Source organism: Oncorhynchus nerka, linkage group LG20, assembly GCF_034236695.1.
Source record: "Oncorhynchus nerka isolate Pitt River linkage group LG20, Oner_Uvic_2.0, whole genome shotgun sequence".
NCBI lineage: Eukaryota > Metazoa > Chordata > Actinopteri > Salmoniformes > Salmonidae > Oncorhynchus > Oncorhynchus nerka.
In genome coordinates, this window is record NC_088415.1 from 45,973,942 (window position 1) to 45,992,538 (window position 18,597).

General features: G+C 46.7%; 1 protein-coding gene across 5 annotated transcripts in view; it reads left to right on the top strand.

Moving 5' to 3' along the window:
- Positions 1 to 17,116, top strand: part of LOC115102613 (kelch-like protein 17) — a 35,783-nt gene extending 18,667 nt beyond the window's left edge. For 4 of the 5 annotated variants that reach the window (XM_029622738.2, XM_029622737.2, XM_029622739.2 and 1 more), the window contains 8 exons: positions 11,125 to 11,241; positions 11,345 to 11,558; positions 11,913 to 12,057; positions 13,022 to 13,189; positions 13,580 to 13,668; positions 13,937 to 14,010; positions 14,355 to 14,536; positions 15,204 to 17,116. In XM_029622738.2, the coding sequence (XP_029478598.2) occupies positions 11,125 to 11,241; positions 11,345 to 11,558; positions 11,913 to 12,057; positions 13,022 to 13,189; positions 13,580 to 13,668; positions 13,937 to 14,010; positions 14,355 to 14,536; positions 15,204 to 15,432 (1,218 nt within the window). In that variant the 3' untranslated portion in view covers positions 15,433 to 17,116. Of the gene's footprint in view, positions 1 to 11,124; positions 11,242 to 11,344; positions 11,559 to 11,912; positions 12,058 to 13,021; positions 13,190 to 13,579; positions 13,669 to 13,936; positions 14,011 to 14,354; positions 15,175 to 15,203 lie in introns of those variants that run through there. The other variant, XM_065005549.1, reaches the window with a different exon arrangement.
- The last annotated feature ends 1,481 nt before the right edge of the window (positions 17,117 to 18,597 follow it).

Below are 18,597 nucleotides of genomic sequence, written 5' to 3' on the forward strand. Positions count from 1 at the left end.
GGTAATCCGATTTCTAGTGGGTAATTCCACGAAAGGATACAGCTAAAATATTTGTTTGTATCCGAATGTTCTGGCAATTGTCACATAGAAACGTCATTGGGAGGAAGGATCTTTGACTTGTTTTTTTTTCTATCACAAACTATTTTGGAGAAAATCATGATGAAAGTGACCCTATGATGCATGAACCGTACATGATACCTTAACATTTTAGTTGTCTTATCCGGAATGATTTACAAACGCAATTTAGGGTTAAGTGCCTTGCTCAAGCATAACGGACAACATCTTTGTGTCATTACACTCCCTATACTGTGCTCAAACCTATGGAGTATGTCGAGGTCCTGTCAAAACACAATTACATTTATTTAACATAAAATATATCAATAATTCAGAAGGACCCTTTTTGATTTCGTACATTTGAAGACATATAGTTTGTTACAATATACTGTACAAGTACATACTATTTCCAGAGTGGCTCCCTGCTCATTTTGAAGTGTTTATACGTTTAATGAGCACCATCAACACAGTGAATGTGGAAATGGATTAAAAGGGAACTCCCTCTGTTGTGATTTGGTTATAATGTCAATTCTATGTATATATAAAATGGGTCATAGCTTCAAAACCAAGTTTGACAATTTGCCAGTTTATCAACTTTCAAAAAAAAAAAGATCCTAAAAAATGCAGTGTACCAGTCTTTACTTTTTACCAATGTAAAACAACGATTTTAATGTTACTACATAAGACCAAATCCTGGTGGTGAGACACATATTGTTCCAAACAATATGTCTAAAAATAAGCTAAATCAAATAGGGCAAATAGGATTTTGTTTTCAAAATCTAGACATAATCCATATGTTAGAGCTTAATGACACCAAGATGTTGCATGTATCGCGTACGATTCCCGGATCATAAGGTCTTACACAAGGCATGTAGAGGTCTGAAAAAAGGTCCTCAAAAAGAACTCTTCGTCATGAATTTCCCCCAAAAATGGTTTGTGAATCAAATGTCAAAAGCATGTCAAACATCCTTCCTCCCAATTAAGTTTCTATGTGAGAATTGCCAGAACAATATAAGATATCCAACATTTTTGGGGGTCCTGGCACGGAATCGTAATGTTTAGCTGATACGTTAAACAGCCATCGAGGCGTTGTAAGATCCGGCATGCGTCTTGAAGCCTAGAACACGGCCGTGGTGTATGTGCTGCCAAGAGACTGAAACATCTACAGGAACCCGCGTCCATGAAAAGCGAATGGGGAAGTAGCGACCTGGACAGATGTGAACGCTCATTTCATCCTGTGGTCAGAGTTGAGGGGTAGGAGTCAGTAGTCTCTGTTGGGGTTAGCAGCGTGCCTAGTTGTGTTGGTGAACATCCGTTTCGAGACAATATCAGAGACGGGACAGGTCAAGCTATGTGATAGCTGTGACAGCACCAGCTGTTCGGATTTTCCTCCTGACTGAAACACTACACTAACGATTTGATTGCTCTTTAATTCTCTTCCATCTCAATGTTACCCAGCCAGATTGAAATGAATTGGGCACTATCCATTAGCCAAGAGTAGAATGCCAAGAGGGCTAGAATGACTCTGTAGTGCTTATTAGTGACATCCGAAAAAAGCATGTCAAACATCCTTCCTCCCAATTAAGTTTCGGAGCTGTAGGGCTGCCAGCTGTGACTCTGCTCTTTCATCCTGTGGTCAGAGTTGAGGGGTAGGAGTCTCTTTTGCTTTCTCTTTGTATTCCTTTGTCTCTCTCTTTCTCTCTCTCTCTTTGTGTCGCTCTCTACTTTCTGCCTCTCTTTTTCTTCCTTTCTCTTTCTGCAGCGGTCGTGTGCCAGTCACAGATCTGCACAGGGGCAGGATTTATTTACCTGCTCTAAGTGTTTTTGAGCTCCCCGAGCCGTATGAAAAGCGCCCCCACATTTTCTCGTTTTAGACACGAACACTGGCAACTGGAGTTTTGACTAGGCCTTATGGTCATCTACTACACAGTGTTATTGCTCACGTACACAGATATTTGGTTTATTCATGTTTTTAAATATACATTTTGTATCTGTTCTTTCTGGCTCTCTCAAACACGCTTGTACTGGTACACTTTACATGTCAGACACAGACACATTGTCTGTCTGGCTCTGTACTGTGCTGCTCTGTACTGTGCTGGCTCTGTACTGTGCTGCTCTGTACTGTGCTGGCTCTGTACCGTGCTGGCTCTGTACCGTGCTGACTCTGTACCGTGCTGCTCTGTACCGTGCTGCTCTGTACCGTGCTGCTCTGTACCGTGCTGGCTCTGTACCGTGCTGACTTTGTACCGTGCTGCTCTGTACCGTGCTGCTCTGTACCGTGCTGCTCTGTACCGTGCTGCTCTGTACCGTGCGGACTCTGTACCGTGCTGGCTCTGTACCGTGCTGGCTCTGTACTATGCTGCTCTGTACTGTGCTGCTCTGTACTGTGCTGGCTCTGTACTGTGCTGCTCTGTACTGTGCTGCTCTGTACTGTGCTGCTCTGTACTGTGCTGACTCTGTACTGTGCTGCTCTGTACTGTGCTGCTCTGTACTGTGCTGACTCTGTACTGTGCTGTCTCTGTACTGTGCTGCTCTGTACTGTGCTGCTCTGTACTGTGCTGACTCTGTACTGTGCTGCTCTGTACTGTGCTGCTCTGTACTGTGCTGGCTCTGTACTGTGCTGCTCTGTACTGTGCTGCTCTGTACTGTGCTGCTCTGTACTGTGCTGCTCTGTACTGTGCTGACTCTGTACTGTGCTGCTCTGTACTGTGCTGACTCTGTACTGTGCTGCTCTGTACTGTGCTGCTCTGTACCGTGCTGCTCTGTACCGTGCTGACTCTGTACCGTGCTGTCTCTGTACCGTGCTGACTCTGTACCGTGCTGACTCTGTACCGTGCTGCTCTGTACCGTGCTGCCCTGTACTGTGCTGCTCTGTACTGTGCTGGCTCTGTACTGTGCTGGCTCTGTACTGTGCTGCTCTGCACTGTGCTGCTCTGTACTGTGCTGGCTCTGTACTGTGCTGCTCTGTACTGTGCTGGCTCTGTACTGTGCTGCTCTGTACTGTGCTGCTCTGTACTGTGCTGGCTCTGTACTGTGCTGGCTCTGTACTGTGCTGCTCTGCACTGTGCTGCTCTGCACTGTGCTGGCTCTGTACTGTGCTGCTCTGTACTGTGCTGGCTCTGTACTGTGCTGCTCTGTACTGTGCTGGCTCTGTACTGTGCTGCTCTGTACTGTGCTGCTCTGTACTGTGCTGACTCTGTACTGTGCTGCTCTGTACTGTGCTGACTCTGTACTGTGCTGCTCTGTACTGTGCTGCTCTGTACTGTGCTGCTCTGTACTGTGCTGCTCTGTACTGTGCTGCTCTGTACTGTGCTGCTCTGTACTGTGCTGACTGTACTGTGCTGTCTCTGTACTGTGCTGCTCTGTACTGTGCTGCTCTGTACTGTGCTGCTCTGTACTGTGCTGACTCTGTACTGTGCTGCTCTGTATTGTGCTGACTCTGTACTGTGCTGCTCTGTACTGTGCTGCTCTGTACTGTGCTGACTCTGTACTGTGCTGCTCTGTACTGTGCTGCTCTGTACTGTGCTGCTCTGTACTGTGCTGTCTCTGTACTGTGCTGCTCTGTACTGTGCTGACTCTGTACTGTGCTGCTCTGTACTGTGCTGCTCTGTACTGTGCTGCTCTGTACTGTGCTGCTCTGTACTGTGCTGCTCTGTACTGTGCTGACTCTGTACTGTGCTGCTCTGTACTGTGCTGACTCTGTACTGTGCTGTCTCTGTACTGTGCTGCTCTGTACTGTGCTGACTCTGTACTGTGCTGCTCTGTACTGTGCTGCTCTGTACTGTGCTGGCTCTGTACTGTGCTGGCTCTGTACTGTGCTGGCTCTGTACCGTGCTGCTCTGTACCGTGCTGCTCTGTACCGTGCTGGCTCTGTACCGTGCTGCTCTGTACCGTGCTGCTCTGTACCGTGCTGCTCTGTACCGTGCTGCTCTGTACCGTGCTGCTCTGTACCGTGCTGGCTCTGTACCGTGCTGGCTCTGTACTGTGCTGACTCTGTACTGTGCTGCTCTGTACTGTGCTGCTCTGTACTGTGCTGACTCTGTACTCTGCTGCTCTGTACTGTGCTGACTCTGTACTGTGCTGCTCTGTACTGTGCTGACTCTGTACTGTGCTGCTCTGTACTGTGCTGCTCTGTACTGTGCTGCTCTGTACTGTGCTGACTCTGTACTGTGCTGACTCTGTACTGTGCTGCTCTGTGCTGCTCTGTACTGTGCTGACTCTGTACTGTGCTGCTCTGTACTGTGCTGACTCTGTACTGGGCTGGCTCTGTGCTGCTCTGTACTGTGCTGGCTCTGTACTGTGCTGCTCTGTACTGTGCTGCTCTGTACTGTGCTGCTCTGTACTGTGCTGCTCTGTACTGTGCTGACTCTGTACTGTGCTGCTCTGTACTGTGCTGCTCTCTACTGTGCTGACGCTGTACTGTGCTGACTCTGTACTGTGTTGGCTCTGTGCTGACTCTGTACTGTGCTGGCTCTGTACTGTGCTGGCTCTGTACTGTGCTGCTCTGTACCGTGCTGACTCTGTACCGTGCTGTCTCTGTACTGTGCTGACTCTGTACTGTGCTGACTCTGTACTGTGCTGCTCTGTACTGTGCTGCTCTGTACTGTGCTGGCTCTGTACTGTGCTGCTCTGCACTGTGCTGCTCTGTACTGTGCTGGCTCTGTACTGTGCTGCTCTGTACTGTGCTGGCTCTGTACTGTGCTGCTCTGTACTGTGCTGGCTCTGTACTGTGCTGGCTCTGTACTGTGCTGCTCTGTACTGTGCTGCTCTGTACTGTGCTGACTCTGTACTGTGCTGCTCTGTACTGTGCTGACTCTGTACTGTGCTGCTCTGTACTGTGCTGCACTGTGCTGCTCTGTACTGTGCTGCTCTGTACTGTGCTGGCTCTGTACTGTGCTGCTCTGTACTGTGCTGCTCTGTACTGTGCTGACTCTGTACTGTGCTGCTCTGTACTGTGCTGGCTCTGTACTGTGCTGCTCTGTACTGTGCTGGCTCTGTACTGTGCTGCTCTGTACTGTGCTGGCTCTGTGCTGTGCTGCTCTGTACTGTGCTGCTCTGTACTGTGCTGCTCTGTACTGTGCTGCTCTGTACTGTGCTGCTCTGTACTGTGCTGCTCTGTACTGTGCTGACTCTGTACTGTGCTGCTCTGTACTGTGCTGCTCTCTACTGTGCTGACGCTGTACTGTGCTGACTCTGTACTGTGTTGGCTCTGTGCTGACTCTGTACTGTGCTGGCTCTGTACTGTGCTGGCTCTGTACTGTGCTGCTCTGTACCGTGCTGACTCTGTACCGTGCTGTCTCTGTACTGTGCTGACTCTGTACTGTGCTGACTCTGTACTGTGCTGCTCTGTACTGTGCTGCTCTGTACTGTGCTGACTCTGTACTGTGCTGCTCTGTACTGTGCTGACTCTGTACTGTGCTGCTCTGTACTGTGCTGCTCTGTACTGTGCTGCTCTGTACTGTGCTGCTCTGTACTGTGCTGACTCTGTACTGTGCTGACTCTGTACTGTGCTGCTCTGTGCTGCTCTGTACTGTGCTGACTCTGTACTGTGCTGCTCTGTACTGTGCTGCTCTGTACTGTGCTGACCCTGTACTGTGCTGGCTCTGTGCTGTTCTGTACTGTGCTGCTCTGTACTGTGCTGGCTCTGTACTGTGCTGCTCTGTACTGTGCTGCTCTGTACTGTGCTGCTCTGTACTGTGCTGCTCTGTACTGTGCTGACTCTGTACTGTGCTGCTCTGTACTGTGCTGCTCTCTACTGTGCTGACGCTGTACTGTGCTGACACTGTACTGTGTTGGCTCTGTGCTGACTCTGTACTGTGCTGGCTCTGTACTGTGCTGGCTCTGTACTGTGCTGACTCTGTACTGTGCTGCTCTGTACTGTGTTGGCTCTGTGCTGACTCTGTACTGTGCTGACTCTGTACTGTGCTGCTCTGTACTGTGCTGCTCTGTACTGTGCTGCTCTGTACTGTGCTGCTCTGTACTGTGCTGGCTCTGTACTGTGCTGGCTCTGTACTGTGCTGGCTCTGTACTGTGCTGCTCTGTACTGTGCTGCTCTGTACTGTGCTGCTCTGTACTGTGCTGGCTCTGTACTGTGCTGACTCTGTACTGTGCTGGCTATGTACTGTGATGGCTCTGTACAGTGCTGCTCTGTACTGTGCTGCTCTGTACTGTGCTGGCTCTGTACTGTGCTGACTCTGTACTGTGCTGGCTCTGTACTGTGCTGCTCTGTACTGTGCTGCTCTGTACTGTGCTGGCTCTGTACTGTGCTGGCTCTGTACTGTGCTGCTCTGTACTGTGCTGGCTCTGTACTGTGCTGGCTCTGTACTGTGCTGGCTCTGTACTGTGCTGGCTCTGTACTGTGCTGACTCTGTACTGTGCTGCTCTGTACTGTGCTGACTCTGTACTGTGCTGCTCTGTACTGTGTTGCTCTGTACTGTGCTGACTCTGTGCTGAGATGGCTCTGTACTGAGATGGCTCTGTACTGAGATGGCTCTGTACTGTGCTGCTCTCTACTGTGCTGCTCTGTACTGAGATGGCTCTGTACTGAGATGGCTCTGTACTGTGCTGGCTCTGTACTGCTCTGGCTCTGTGCTGCTCTGGCTCTGTACTGTGTTGGCTCTGTCCTGTGCTGGCTCTGTGCTGAATGGCTCTCTAGTTGTGGATTAGCTAATGCTGTTCGTCTGAAGCTGCTGCTATTCTATTGATCTCAGCAGCAGCTGGCAACTCCAGCCCTGCCCTGCCTGACTAGGAGCTGTGCCACCCTCTCTGCAGTGCGCACACACACACACACACACACACACACACACACACACATCGCCCTAAAAGAGGCACACACACACACACACACACACACTACACCCACGCACTACATAGTCACGCTGTAATATATCAGGACACGCCCATACCCATTTAGCTTCAGATAAAAGGGTACACACAGCATATGTGCATTTTTTTAAACATTTTTTCATCTTTATTTAACCAGGTAGGCTAGTTGAGAACAAGTTCTCATTTACAACTGCGACCTGGCCAAGATAAAGCAAAGCAGTGCAACACAAACAACAACACAGAGTTACACATGGAATAAACAAACAGTTAATAATACAGTAGAAAAAGTCTATATACAGTGAGTGCATATGAGGTAAGATAAGGGAGGTAAGGCAATAAATAGACTGTGGTGGCGAAGTAATTACAATATAGCAATTAAACACTGGAATGGTACATGTGCAGAAGATGAATGTGCAAAGGAGCAAGATAAATAAATAAATAAATACAGTATGGGGATGAGGTAGTTGGATGGGCTGTTTACAGATGGGCTATGTACAGGTCCAGTGATCTGTGAGCTGCTCTGACAGCTGGTGCTTAAAGCTAGTGAGGGAGATATGTGTCTCCATCTTCAGTGATCTTTGCAGTTCGTTCCAGTCATTGGAAGCAGAGAACTGAAAGGAAAGGCAGCCAAAGTAGGAATTTGCTTTGGGGGTGACCAGTGAGATATACCTGCTGGAGCGCGTGCTACGGGTGGGTGCTGCTATGGTGACCAGTGAGCTGAGATAAGGCGGGGCTTTACCTAGCAAAGACTTGTAGATGACCTGGAGCCAGTGGGTTTGGCGATGAGTATGAAGCGAGGGCCAGCCAACGAGAGCGTACAGGTCGCAGTGAAAGGTAGTATATGGGGCTTTGGTGACAAAACAGTGTTGGAGGCTATTTTGTAAATGACATCGCCGAAGTCGGTAGGATCGGTAGGATGGTCAGTTTTACGAGGGTATATTTGGCAGCATGAGTGAAGGATGCTTTGTTGCGAAATAGGAAGCCGATTCTATATTTAAATTTGGATTGGAGACGCTTAATATGAGTCTGGAAGGAGAGTTTACGGTCTAGTCTGACACCTAGGTATTAGAACCGTCCAGAGTAGTGATGCTAGTCAGGCGGGCAGCGATCGGTTGAAGAGCATGTATTTAGTTTTACATGCATTTAAGAGCAGTTTAAGGCCACAGAAGGAGTGTTGTATGGCATTGAAGCTCGTCTGGAGGTTAGTTTACACAGTGTCCAAGGAAGGGCCAGAAGTATACAGAATGGTGTCGTCTGCGTCGAGGTGGATCAGAGAATCACCAGCAGCAAGAGCAACATCATTGATGTATACAGAGAAGACAGTCGGCCCGAGAATTGAACTCTGTGGCACCCCCATAGAGGCTGCCAGAGGTCCGGACAACAGGCCCTCCGATTTGACACGCTGAACTCTATCAGATAAGTAGTTGGTGAACCAGGCACGGCAATCATTTGAGAAACCAAGGCTGTTGAGTCTGCCGATAAGAATGTGGTGATTGACAGAGTCCAAAGCCTTGGCCAGGTCGATGAATACGGCTGCACAGTATTGTCTCTTATCGATGGCGGTTATGATATCGTTTAGGACCTTGAGCGTGGCTGAGGTGCACCCATGACCAGCTCTGAAACCAGATTGCATAGCGGAGAAGGTGTGGTGGGATTCGAAATGGTCGGTGATCTGTTTGTTAACTTGGCTTTTGAAGACCTAAGAAAGGCAGAGTAGGATAGATATAGGTCTGTAGCAGTTTGGGTCTAGAGTGTCTCCCCCTTTGAAGAGGGGGATGACCTCGGCTGCTTTCCAATCTTTGGGAATCTCAGTCGATACGAAAGAGAGTTTGAACAGGCTAGTAATAGGGGTTGCAACAATTTCGGTACATCATTTTAGAAAGAGCGGTTCCAGATTGTCTAGCCCGGCTGATTTGTAAGGGTCCAAATTTTGCAGCTCTTTCAGAACATCAGCTATCTGGATTTGGGTGAAGGAGAAATGGGGGAGGCTTGGGCTAGTTGCTGTGGGGCGTGCAGGGCAGTTGACCGGGGTAGGGGTAGCCAGGTGGAAAGCATGGCCAGCCAATAAAAAATGCTTATTGAAATTCTCAGTTATAGTGGTTTTATTGGTGGTGATTGTGTTTCCTAGCCTCAGTGCAGTGGGAAGCTGGGAGGAGGTGCTTTTATTCTCCATGGACTTTACAGTGTCCCAGAACCTTTTTGAGTTTGTGCTACAGGATGCAAATGTCTGCTTAAAAAAAGCTAGCCTTAGCTTTCCTAACTGCCTGTGTATATTGGTTCCTAACTTCCCTGAAAAGTTGCATATCACAGGGGCTATTCGATGCTAATGCAGAACGCCACAGGAGGTTTTTGTGCTGATCAAGGGCAGTCAGGTCTGGAGAGAACCAAGGGCTATATCTGTTCCTGATTCTATTTGTGGGGTGGGGCATGCTTATTTAGGATGGTGAGGAAAGCACTTTTGAAGAATAACCAGGCATCCTCTACTGACGGGACGAGGTCAATATCCTTCCAGGATACCCGGGCCAGGTCGATTAGAAAGGCCTGCTTACTGAAGTGTTTTAGGGAGCATTTGACAGTGATGAGGTGTGGTCGTTTGACCGCAGACCCATTACGGATGCAGGCAATGAAGCAGTGATCGCTGAGATCTTGGTTGAAAACAGCAGAGGTGTATTTGGAGGGCAAGTTGGTTAGGATGATATCTATGAGGGTGCCCGTGTTTACAGCTTTAGGGTTGTACCTGGTAGGTTCATTGATAATTTGTGTGAGATTGAGGGCATCAAGCTTAGATTGTAGGATGGCCGGGGTGTTAAGCATGTCCCAGTTTAGGTCACCTAGCAGCACGAGCTCTGAAGAAAGATGGGGGGCAATCAATTCAAATATTGTGTCCAGAGCACAGCTGGGGGCAGAGGTTGGTCTATAGCAAGCGATAACAATGTGAAAGGTGGATTTTTAAAAGTAGAAGCTCAAATAGTTTGTGTACAGACCTGGATAGTAAGACAGAACTCTGCAAGCTATCGCTGCAGTAGATTGCAACATCGCGCCCTTTGGCAGTTCTATATTGTTGGAAAATGTTATAGTTAGGGATAGAAATGTCAGGGTTTTTGGTGGTCTTCCTAAGCCAGGATTCAGATACGGCTAGGACATCCGGGTTGGCAGAGTGTGCTAAAGCAGTGAATAAAACAAACTTAGGGAGGATGCTTCTGATGTTAACATGCATGAAACCAAGGCTTTTACGGTTACAGAAGTCAACAAATGAGAGCACCTGGGGAATAGGAGTGGTGCTAGGCACTGCAGGGCCTGGATTAACCTCTACATCACCAGAGGAACGGAGGAGGAGTAGGATTAGGGTACGGCTAAAGGCTATAAGAACAGGTCGTCTAGTACGTCCGGAACAGAGTGTAAAAGTAGCAGGTTTCTGGGCGCGATAGAATAGATTCATGGCATAATGTACAGACAAAGTTATGGTTGGATACAGTGCAGGTAGGCCTAGGCATTGAGTGATGATGAGAGAGATATTGTCTCTAGAAACATCATTTAAACAAGGTGATGCCATCGCATGTGTGGGAGGTGGAACGGAAGGATTAGCTAAGGCATGTTGAGCAAGGCTAGAGGCTCTACAGTGAAATAAGCCAATAAACACTAACCAGAACAGCAATGGACAAGGCATATTGACATTAAGGAGAGGCGGGCGTAGCCGAGTGATCATAAGGGTCCAGTGAGTAGTGAGGCTGGTTGGAGTCACGGCGATTCAGACAGCTAGCGCGCCGGGGATAGCAAGCATACACAATGTTTTTGTGGTGCTAATGGAAATACGATTCTAAACCATTTTCTTCATGAAAATTGATCCCACACACACACATTTACCTCGGCTCATTGTTTCATTTTTTGGGACATTTCAGTAAAGCTGACCTTTTCAAGATGTTCCAAAATTAACATTCCTTCCAGATAAATAGGAATGAATTCATGTTATAATTTCTTGTTGTGACAACTTTTGTGACTCATCCCACGTGGGATGAACCCCTTTGTGGGGGACTAGCTTCTTTCATTGATGTAAGAGAATCGCTAGCAAATGTCAAGAGGTGTAGAGACTGCTGTGTTTGTAACTTTTGAGTAAAATGATACTCTCTCTTGCCCTCTTTTTCTCTACTTCTCTCTATGCCTACCCGCTCTCTCTCTCCCCCACACCCCTTCTCTCTCCTCCTCCTCTCTCTCTCCCTTCCTTCTCTCACTCCTCTCTGTGTGAAGGTATTGGACCTGATCTCCAGTGACAACCTGAACGTGCCGTCGGAAGAGGAGGTATACCGGGCCGTGCTGAGCTGGGTCAAACACGACATTGACGGGCGCAGGCAGCACGTTCCCTGGGTAAGATCAAATATGCACCTGTGCAGCTCAGTGTGTATAGCATGACACAATGTCAGGATTGTGGGTTTCATTCCAGCCGCACACCTCCCATTCCCCTCTCTAGCTGATGAAGTGTGTACGCCTGCCCCTACTGCGGAGGGATTTCCTCATGAGCAACGTGGACACGGAGCAGTTGGTGCGTCACCACTCGGAGTGCAAGGACCTGCTCATCGAAGCCCTCAAGTACCACCTGATGCCCGAGCAGAGAGGCGTGCTGAGCAACAGCCGCACCCGGCCTCGTCGCTGCGAGGGCGCCAGCCCCGTGCTCTTCGCCGTTGGTCAGTGTGCCCCAGACATTACCCACCAGGGTACATACACACATGCGCGTACACATACTTTATGAAGTACTTTCTACATATAAAGTTCCATTGTTTAAACAGGGATCCTGAATTTGGCCCTTGGTGAAAAGGCTAACCGGTTCACAGATACTGGGTAACATTCAAAACACATAACATTTTAAATAGATGTGATTTGGCAATTATCCAAAATGAGTTTGGAATATTACAGTTCGCGACTACCATCTATAGAATATTTGTTCGTATTTGAACTGAAATGGGACCATCCTCAGCACTGTTGTGCATGTTGTTAGCCATGATGATTATGTGGTTGTTGTCTGTGTGTGTTGTGCCCAGGTGGGGGCAGTCTGTTTGCCATCCACGGCGACTGCGAGGCCTACGACACGCGGACAGACCGCTGGCACATGGTGGCCTCTATGTCCACCCGGCGGGCACGGGTGGGCGTGGCGGCCATAGGAAACAAGCTGTACGCAGTGGGAGGGTAAGAGATGAACTCATCTGACCAACCTTTGACCCCTAGATAGGATGAGGATAGATCTGGATGTGGGTAATAAGTCTTAACCAATGTTGTGCTAGCTATCTGAAATAGGACTGTTTAACACTGGTATGCTAGTGGTAGTTTTGCTAGCTAGCTAGCTCGGTTAGGTTAATATGAATGTCTTAAAAGTGAGACGAGGATTAGGGGAGATAACTTGTTGTAATCTTATTTAACCGAACACATTGAATGATATTATTTTGTATGATAAGATAAACTTGTTGTAATCTTATTTAACCGAACACATTGAATGATATTATTTTGTATGATAAGATAAACAGTTGAATGTGGCAGCAGGACTAACATGAGCGTTGCCCTTAAAGTGTAATTATTCAAATTGACTTTCAATGCCAAAGCACGTCCCCTCTATCCGAGAGAGGGAAACAAAACGAATACCCTTTGCTTTTGTACATCAAGTGAAAGGTAGAACAAAGTACTATCCAGACTACTATCACTGTCTGGAATGTCAGAGTCTCATCCAGGTGCCCCTGATGGAAATAAGCCATGACAAATAAATAAACAGATGATACCTTATTTAAAATCCATTTTATTTCAAGAAGGTTTATTGTATTTTTTTAAACTGTTAACAAAATACAGTTGTGAAGAATTGCTTAGTGAGATTTAAAGAACGAAACCTGAAGAGGTACCAGATACCACTAGTGTCAGAGCCCATCCTCCTATGGTTGGCCTAGGATATGTCCAAAATGACACCCTAATCCCAATATAGTGCACTGTTTTTGACCTGAACCTTATGGGGAAAAGGGAGCCATCTGGTAAAAAAATAGTGCACTATATAGGGAATAGGGTGCAATTTGGGAGTCATCCTAGACCAACCATAGGAGGATGGGCTCTGCCACCAGTGTCTGGTACACAACCCTTAAGCCCACTCACTGGCCTCTCTCTCCCTCAGGTATGACGGTACCTCCGATCTAGCGACTGTGGAGTCCTACGACCCGGTCACCAACTCCTGGCAATCCGAGGTTTCCATGGGGACGCGACGGAGCTGTCTGGGTGTGGCGGTGTTGCACGGCCTCCTGTACGCGGCCGGCGGTTACGACGGAGCTTCCTGCCTCAACAGGTCCACTTCTGTCGCTGCTCACTAGGCCTGTAGCGGTTAGTGCTGCTGACCCCGGGAACACATATGCCAGGGTCGGGATTGGGTTCAAATCTAGCCCCGTGCCTTTTGACTTGGAACTTCTTCTATCTACTGTACTATCTACCCACTCTGAGGACTTGGACTCCTCCATAATAACTTCGGGACACCGTCATAAATGTTACAACGTTAACATGTGTAGCTCCATAAAGTGTTACAAATACTAGCTCACTGTCTACAGGGAGACTTCCTTGAATGTCAGTGAATAAATCCGCCACTGGTTGTCTCAACAGATTTTCACTCACATATACAAATACTGAGCTGATTGTTGTACTCCATCCATGCATGTAATGAGTGTCCCCTCCACCCCAACAGTGCAGAGCGGTACGACCCTCTGACCAGCACCTGGACCTCCATCGCTGCCATGAGCACCCGAAGGAGATATGTCCGTGTGGCCACTCTGGGTGAGCATGTGATGTTCACCTTGGTGTGATAATGTCATCTATTGAGCACGGATATAATGTAGGCTAGAGTGATTTTCCTACTGGGTTCCTGGTTATTATGGGCCTCATCAAACATTTGCGAGCTTTAATCTGGCATTTGGAGCTTGTCATCAAGTGACTCTCTGTCTCTTTTGATCTTTTTCTTCTGTTCTCTCTCCACCATCTCTCTCTCGCTTTTCTCTCTCCCTCTCTCTGTCACTACCATCTCTCTCTCTCTCTCTCTCTCTAGATGGTAGTCTGTATGCAGTAGGAGGGTATGACAGTTCCTCACACCTAGCTACAGTGGAGAAATATGAACCACAGGTAAAAAATAAAAACCCGAAACAAACAATGAGATCTCTATCAATATGAACATGTTTCCTGGACCCAGATTAAGCCTATAGAAGAATCTCAACTGAGCATGATTTTCAGTAGCCTGGTAGAACCAACTTGATCGCTGTGTTCACCATCCTATTAAATACAATGGGGAACGTAGCGATTAGGCTGGTCCCACCAGGCTATATTTTCAGTCCGTTAATATGCTTAATCTGGTTAAAACCGGCCCATAAAGCTGAACTTCTGCCCAGATCAAAAAGTAGAACCAACACTAATGAGTCCCTCAACTGACCATGTGACTCCTAACAATCCTCTATGATTGGTCGGAACAGAGCAACGCGTGGACGGCAATCGCCAACATGCTGAGCCGACGCAGCAGTGCCGGGGTGGCTGTGCTGGAGGGCATGCTCTACGTAGCCGGGGGAAATGACGGCACCAGCTGCCTGAACTCAGTGGAGCGGTTCAACCCCAAGACCAATGCCTGGGAGGGCGTGGCGCCCATGAACATCCGCAGGTGGGCACCGCCAGCCACGTCACAATCGCTACCAACCACCTGTGGCTATACCTTCATTACCAGTGCATATATAGAGCCTTCTCTCGCTCCTCATAGGTGCCTTTATATGTACATGAAGGCTGCGAATGCATTTAGAATGTATCCCACACAAGTGCCTTTAAGGTGTTATGATGTACACAATACTTGATGCCATTCTGTTATACAAGAGTATTTGAAAGTAGTCTCAGAGTGTGATGAGGTGTTCATTACAGCCGTTACTCACCTAATGATTAGGGTTTCTGAACCCTGCACATGCAGTGGGCCTTAGCGACCAGGATTGGGAGATTTAAATTGGAGTCAAACATGCACATACACACACACACACACACACGAACATGAAGACAATCACACACACAAGATCACACACACACACAGGGAAATAGACGGAGTCAACAGGAAATGAATTGACCAGGGAAACCTGATGACAATGGATGCTCCAGTCCATAAATAAACCATTGTTGTAATCAGCAGTGTGGCTCATATTCATCTAAAAACAGGCCCCATCTAGTCACAGCAAGGTCGTATTCACTACAACCAAACGGAAGCAAACGGGCTGAAACAGGGAGGGACCTGCCTGAATTTGACCTGCCTTACTGAGTCTGCATGTTATGCTGCACCCCTTTCCCAGAAGCACCCATGACCTTGTGGCCATGGACGGCTGGCTGTACGCAGTGGGCGGCAACGACGGCAGCTCCAGCCTCAACTCCATTGAGAAGTACAACCCGCGCAGCAACAAGTGGGTGGCGGCCTCCTGCATGTTCACGCGACGCAGCAGCGTGGGCGTGGCCGTCCTGGAGCTGCTCAACTTCCCGCCGCCCTCGTCGCCCACGCTCTCCGTGTCCTCCACCAGCCTTTGACACGGGGCTAGGTTCCGGCTGACCTCAGCCCCCGCCTCGGTCACCGCCGCCCCCGCACAGCCAGGCCCAAGCAAGAGACGTAACTGCTCTGTGTGAAGGGGGGGAGGGAGGGAATGGAGGGGGTGCAGTTAAACAGAGAAGAGGTGTTGAGGTTGGAAGAGCGAAGGATGGGGAGAGAGAGAGAAACACAGAGGTTGCTGGTGGATCTTTTGCGGTCTCGTTTCCTGAGGTCTCGCTGTATTACCGTAAAGATACCAGCTCCTAGTCTCTTGAAGAACACGGTAGAGTTTTCCTTGGAGAAAGATAAAAACAAACTAAAAAACATCCTCCCTTTATCCCTCTTTCCCTTTGCAATCCAATGCTTGAAACACAGTCTCTGAAGACAGTCACTTTGTGTATCATGTGTACTGTAAATGTCACCATTTTTGCAATAATATATGGATATTGAAATTAATTATTTTAACTAAGGAATGTAGCTATAGACTGGTTCTGCCATGCATGCTTATCGTGTCCTGGCCGGCAGGAATAAAAATGTATAGTGCTGCTGAATGTGTCACACTAGGTGGCAGTAACGGCCAATGTTGTTTACCGTCCAACCCCACAGACGCACGTGGGGAGGAGGGTGAAGTTACCCCTAGACGCTGATCTTGGGTCAGTTTAGCATTTTCCCCACGAATGGTTAAGGTTAGGATTGGGGAAGGGGGAGCTGATCCTAGATCTGTACCTAGGGGAAACGTCACACTGAAAAATAGATCTATTGATACTAGATCTACCGTTACTCGAAACTGTAGATTTGTTTAAATCCCTTTTTTTATATAAAAAAAAAACAATTACGTTGAATTCTATTTCTTATTTATTAAATGTAAAACAATCTATAGCTAATATATTCAGACAATTTCCAAGATGCTTTATGAAAAGCAAATGGACCACTGCTACAATTCAAGAGAGACGTATTGTTTTTATTTTGTTGCGTTAACTTTGTGCATATCATGGATGGAAGTGTGTCATCGAAAATGTCAAAGTGTGACACTGTTAGTCATTCAGTTTGTGCTTGAGAGTTGAGTGTATGAGTGAAGAGAGGATTGATAAGGATGTCTTAAACTGAAGACGATATCAGGGTCGTATTCATAAAGTATCTCAGAGGAGGAATTCTGATCCCGGATCAGGTCATCCCTCTTATTCTGAATGATTTAAAAGGCTACACTGATTCTAGATCAGCACTCCTACTCCGAGACGCTTAACACATACGGGACCCCGGTCAACTGAAATATCTCTTTTATTATTTGTAAATGGAAAACAGTTGAAAGATAAAGGTTTATTTTTTTCACGCAGTGGTTCATGTAACCATGAGAGAAATTAGCTGATGCATTTACAGGTCCTCGTGGATATTCTTTTGTGTGTTGGTACCTTGACTGTAAATGTAAGTCTATTTTTTGTGTTTGTTTTTTTTATTGCCATGTCACGTGCATGACACCACCAATGTCATTAATCGTTCATGAGGGCGGCAGGGTAGCCTAGTGGTTAGAGCGTTTGACTAGTAACCGGAAGGTTGCAAGTTCAAATCCCCGAGCTGAGGTACAAATCTGTCGTTCTGCCCTTGAACAGGTCGTTCCTAGGCCGTCATTGAAAATAAGAATTTGTTCTTAACTGACTTGCCTAGTTAAATAAAGGGAAAATAAATTAACATTACATACATTTCAGAATGAATTTGTTGTGCAACTGATGTCCAATACTCTGACACCACCATCAACCACCATCACTCAAAGTGGAAGGCTATGGTATGCAAGCTTGCTTGTCCACTAGCTAACTTAGAAGAACCTAATGTGCTGTATAGATCATTATCATTCATAAACGCACACAGTGGTATCATGCTTCTGGCAGCTTTGAAATGGCTTAAGTGCGTAAAGTTCAAGTTAGCAAGTTAACACAAATGCCACCAATCTGAACACTTTGACACTAACGACGGTCATGTCAATGTAGAACACCTATGGTGCTGTCATTTTGTCTTACATATACTTCAGTTTGTACTTTCACCCATACCTCATCCATGTATTGTTGGATACAGATGTATAAACGTGTGACAACATGTCATATAACTCTAAGCTCGAATGATACTCTGAAACACGTACGTAAGATAATACCAGGATTATTTGGAAGTTAAAAGGTGGAGTGGTTAAAATAATGAACCTATTTGTACAACGTTGATACTGACTCTTTGCCTGAGGTGAAAGAGCTGTGTCAGCCAAGGTTACAATAGACTACAACGGCTCCTAATTTGAGTTCGTGACTCAGTCACCAATAAATATGTAGCACAGTGTGATAAGATGTCAAACTTCTGAGAAGTCATTTTTTTCTCCTTTTTTTTTTATTTTTTAGAAGGATTTTGATTTTCTAGTTTTGTTTTTTCCGGAACAACCCAATATTGGTTAGTTGTAGAAAGACCCCCTTAGAAAACAAAGCTCTGTTTGTCTAATACAGATTATTTCCTGAAATGGTGAAGTGTCTTGTTCCCAAAGGGCAAAAGTGGTTGCACTGATATTTTTTGTGACATCAGGGTCAGGTTGTATACTGATTAGATGTATTTTTAGCAACCAGAAAAGGACATCTTTAACTAGTTGTAATCTGGTATCTGACCATACAACCAGAAAACACATTTACAACCAGAAAAATAACTCATAACATTCCATGGCAAATTTTGCCTTCTGGGTTCGTGTGAACTCCTTATGTACCATGAGTGAAATCTATGAGTGAAATCCGCACTCAACCACACAAGACCTTGGCTCCCATTTTGTTGATTCAAATATAAATCAGAAGTTACCCAATTTCTTGGATTAAAACATTTGTGCAATGTCAAAGTGACTGTAGCTTTTTCAGTTAACACATTGTCACATGCATTGTTTATTTATAATATGTTTGTTATATTTATGAGGACACTTGTAAAGTAATTTTGCACTATTGTGAAAATGGAGCAATACACTGTATAGAAAATAAATGAATAGATGTTTTCCGGTGTGAGGACCCGTGTTGTCTATGGATTATGTTTTGAACACACAGCCCACTAAGCACAAGATGTTGAAAATATGTCTTCTTTGTTAAAAAGGCGTTAAAAGACGTCTTTGAACCAATTTTGCTCAGTGGGCGCTAGTTCAGTTGAAGGTTGCTTTG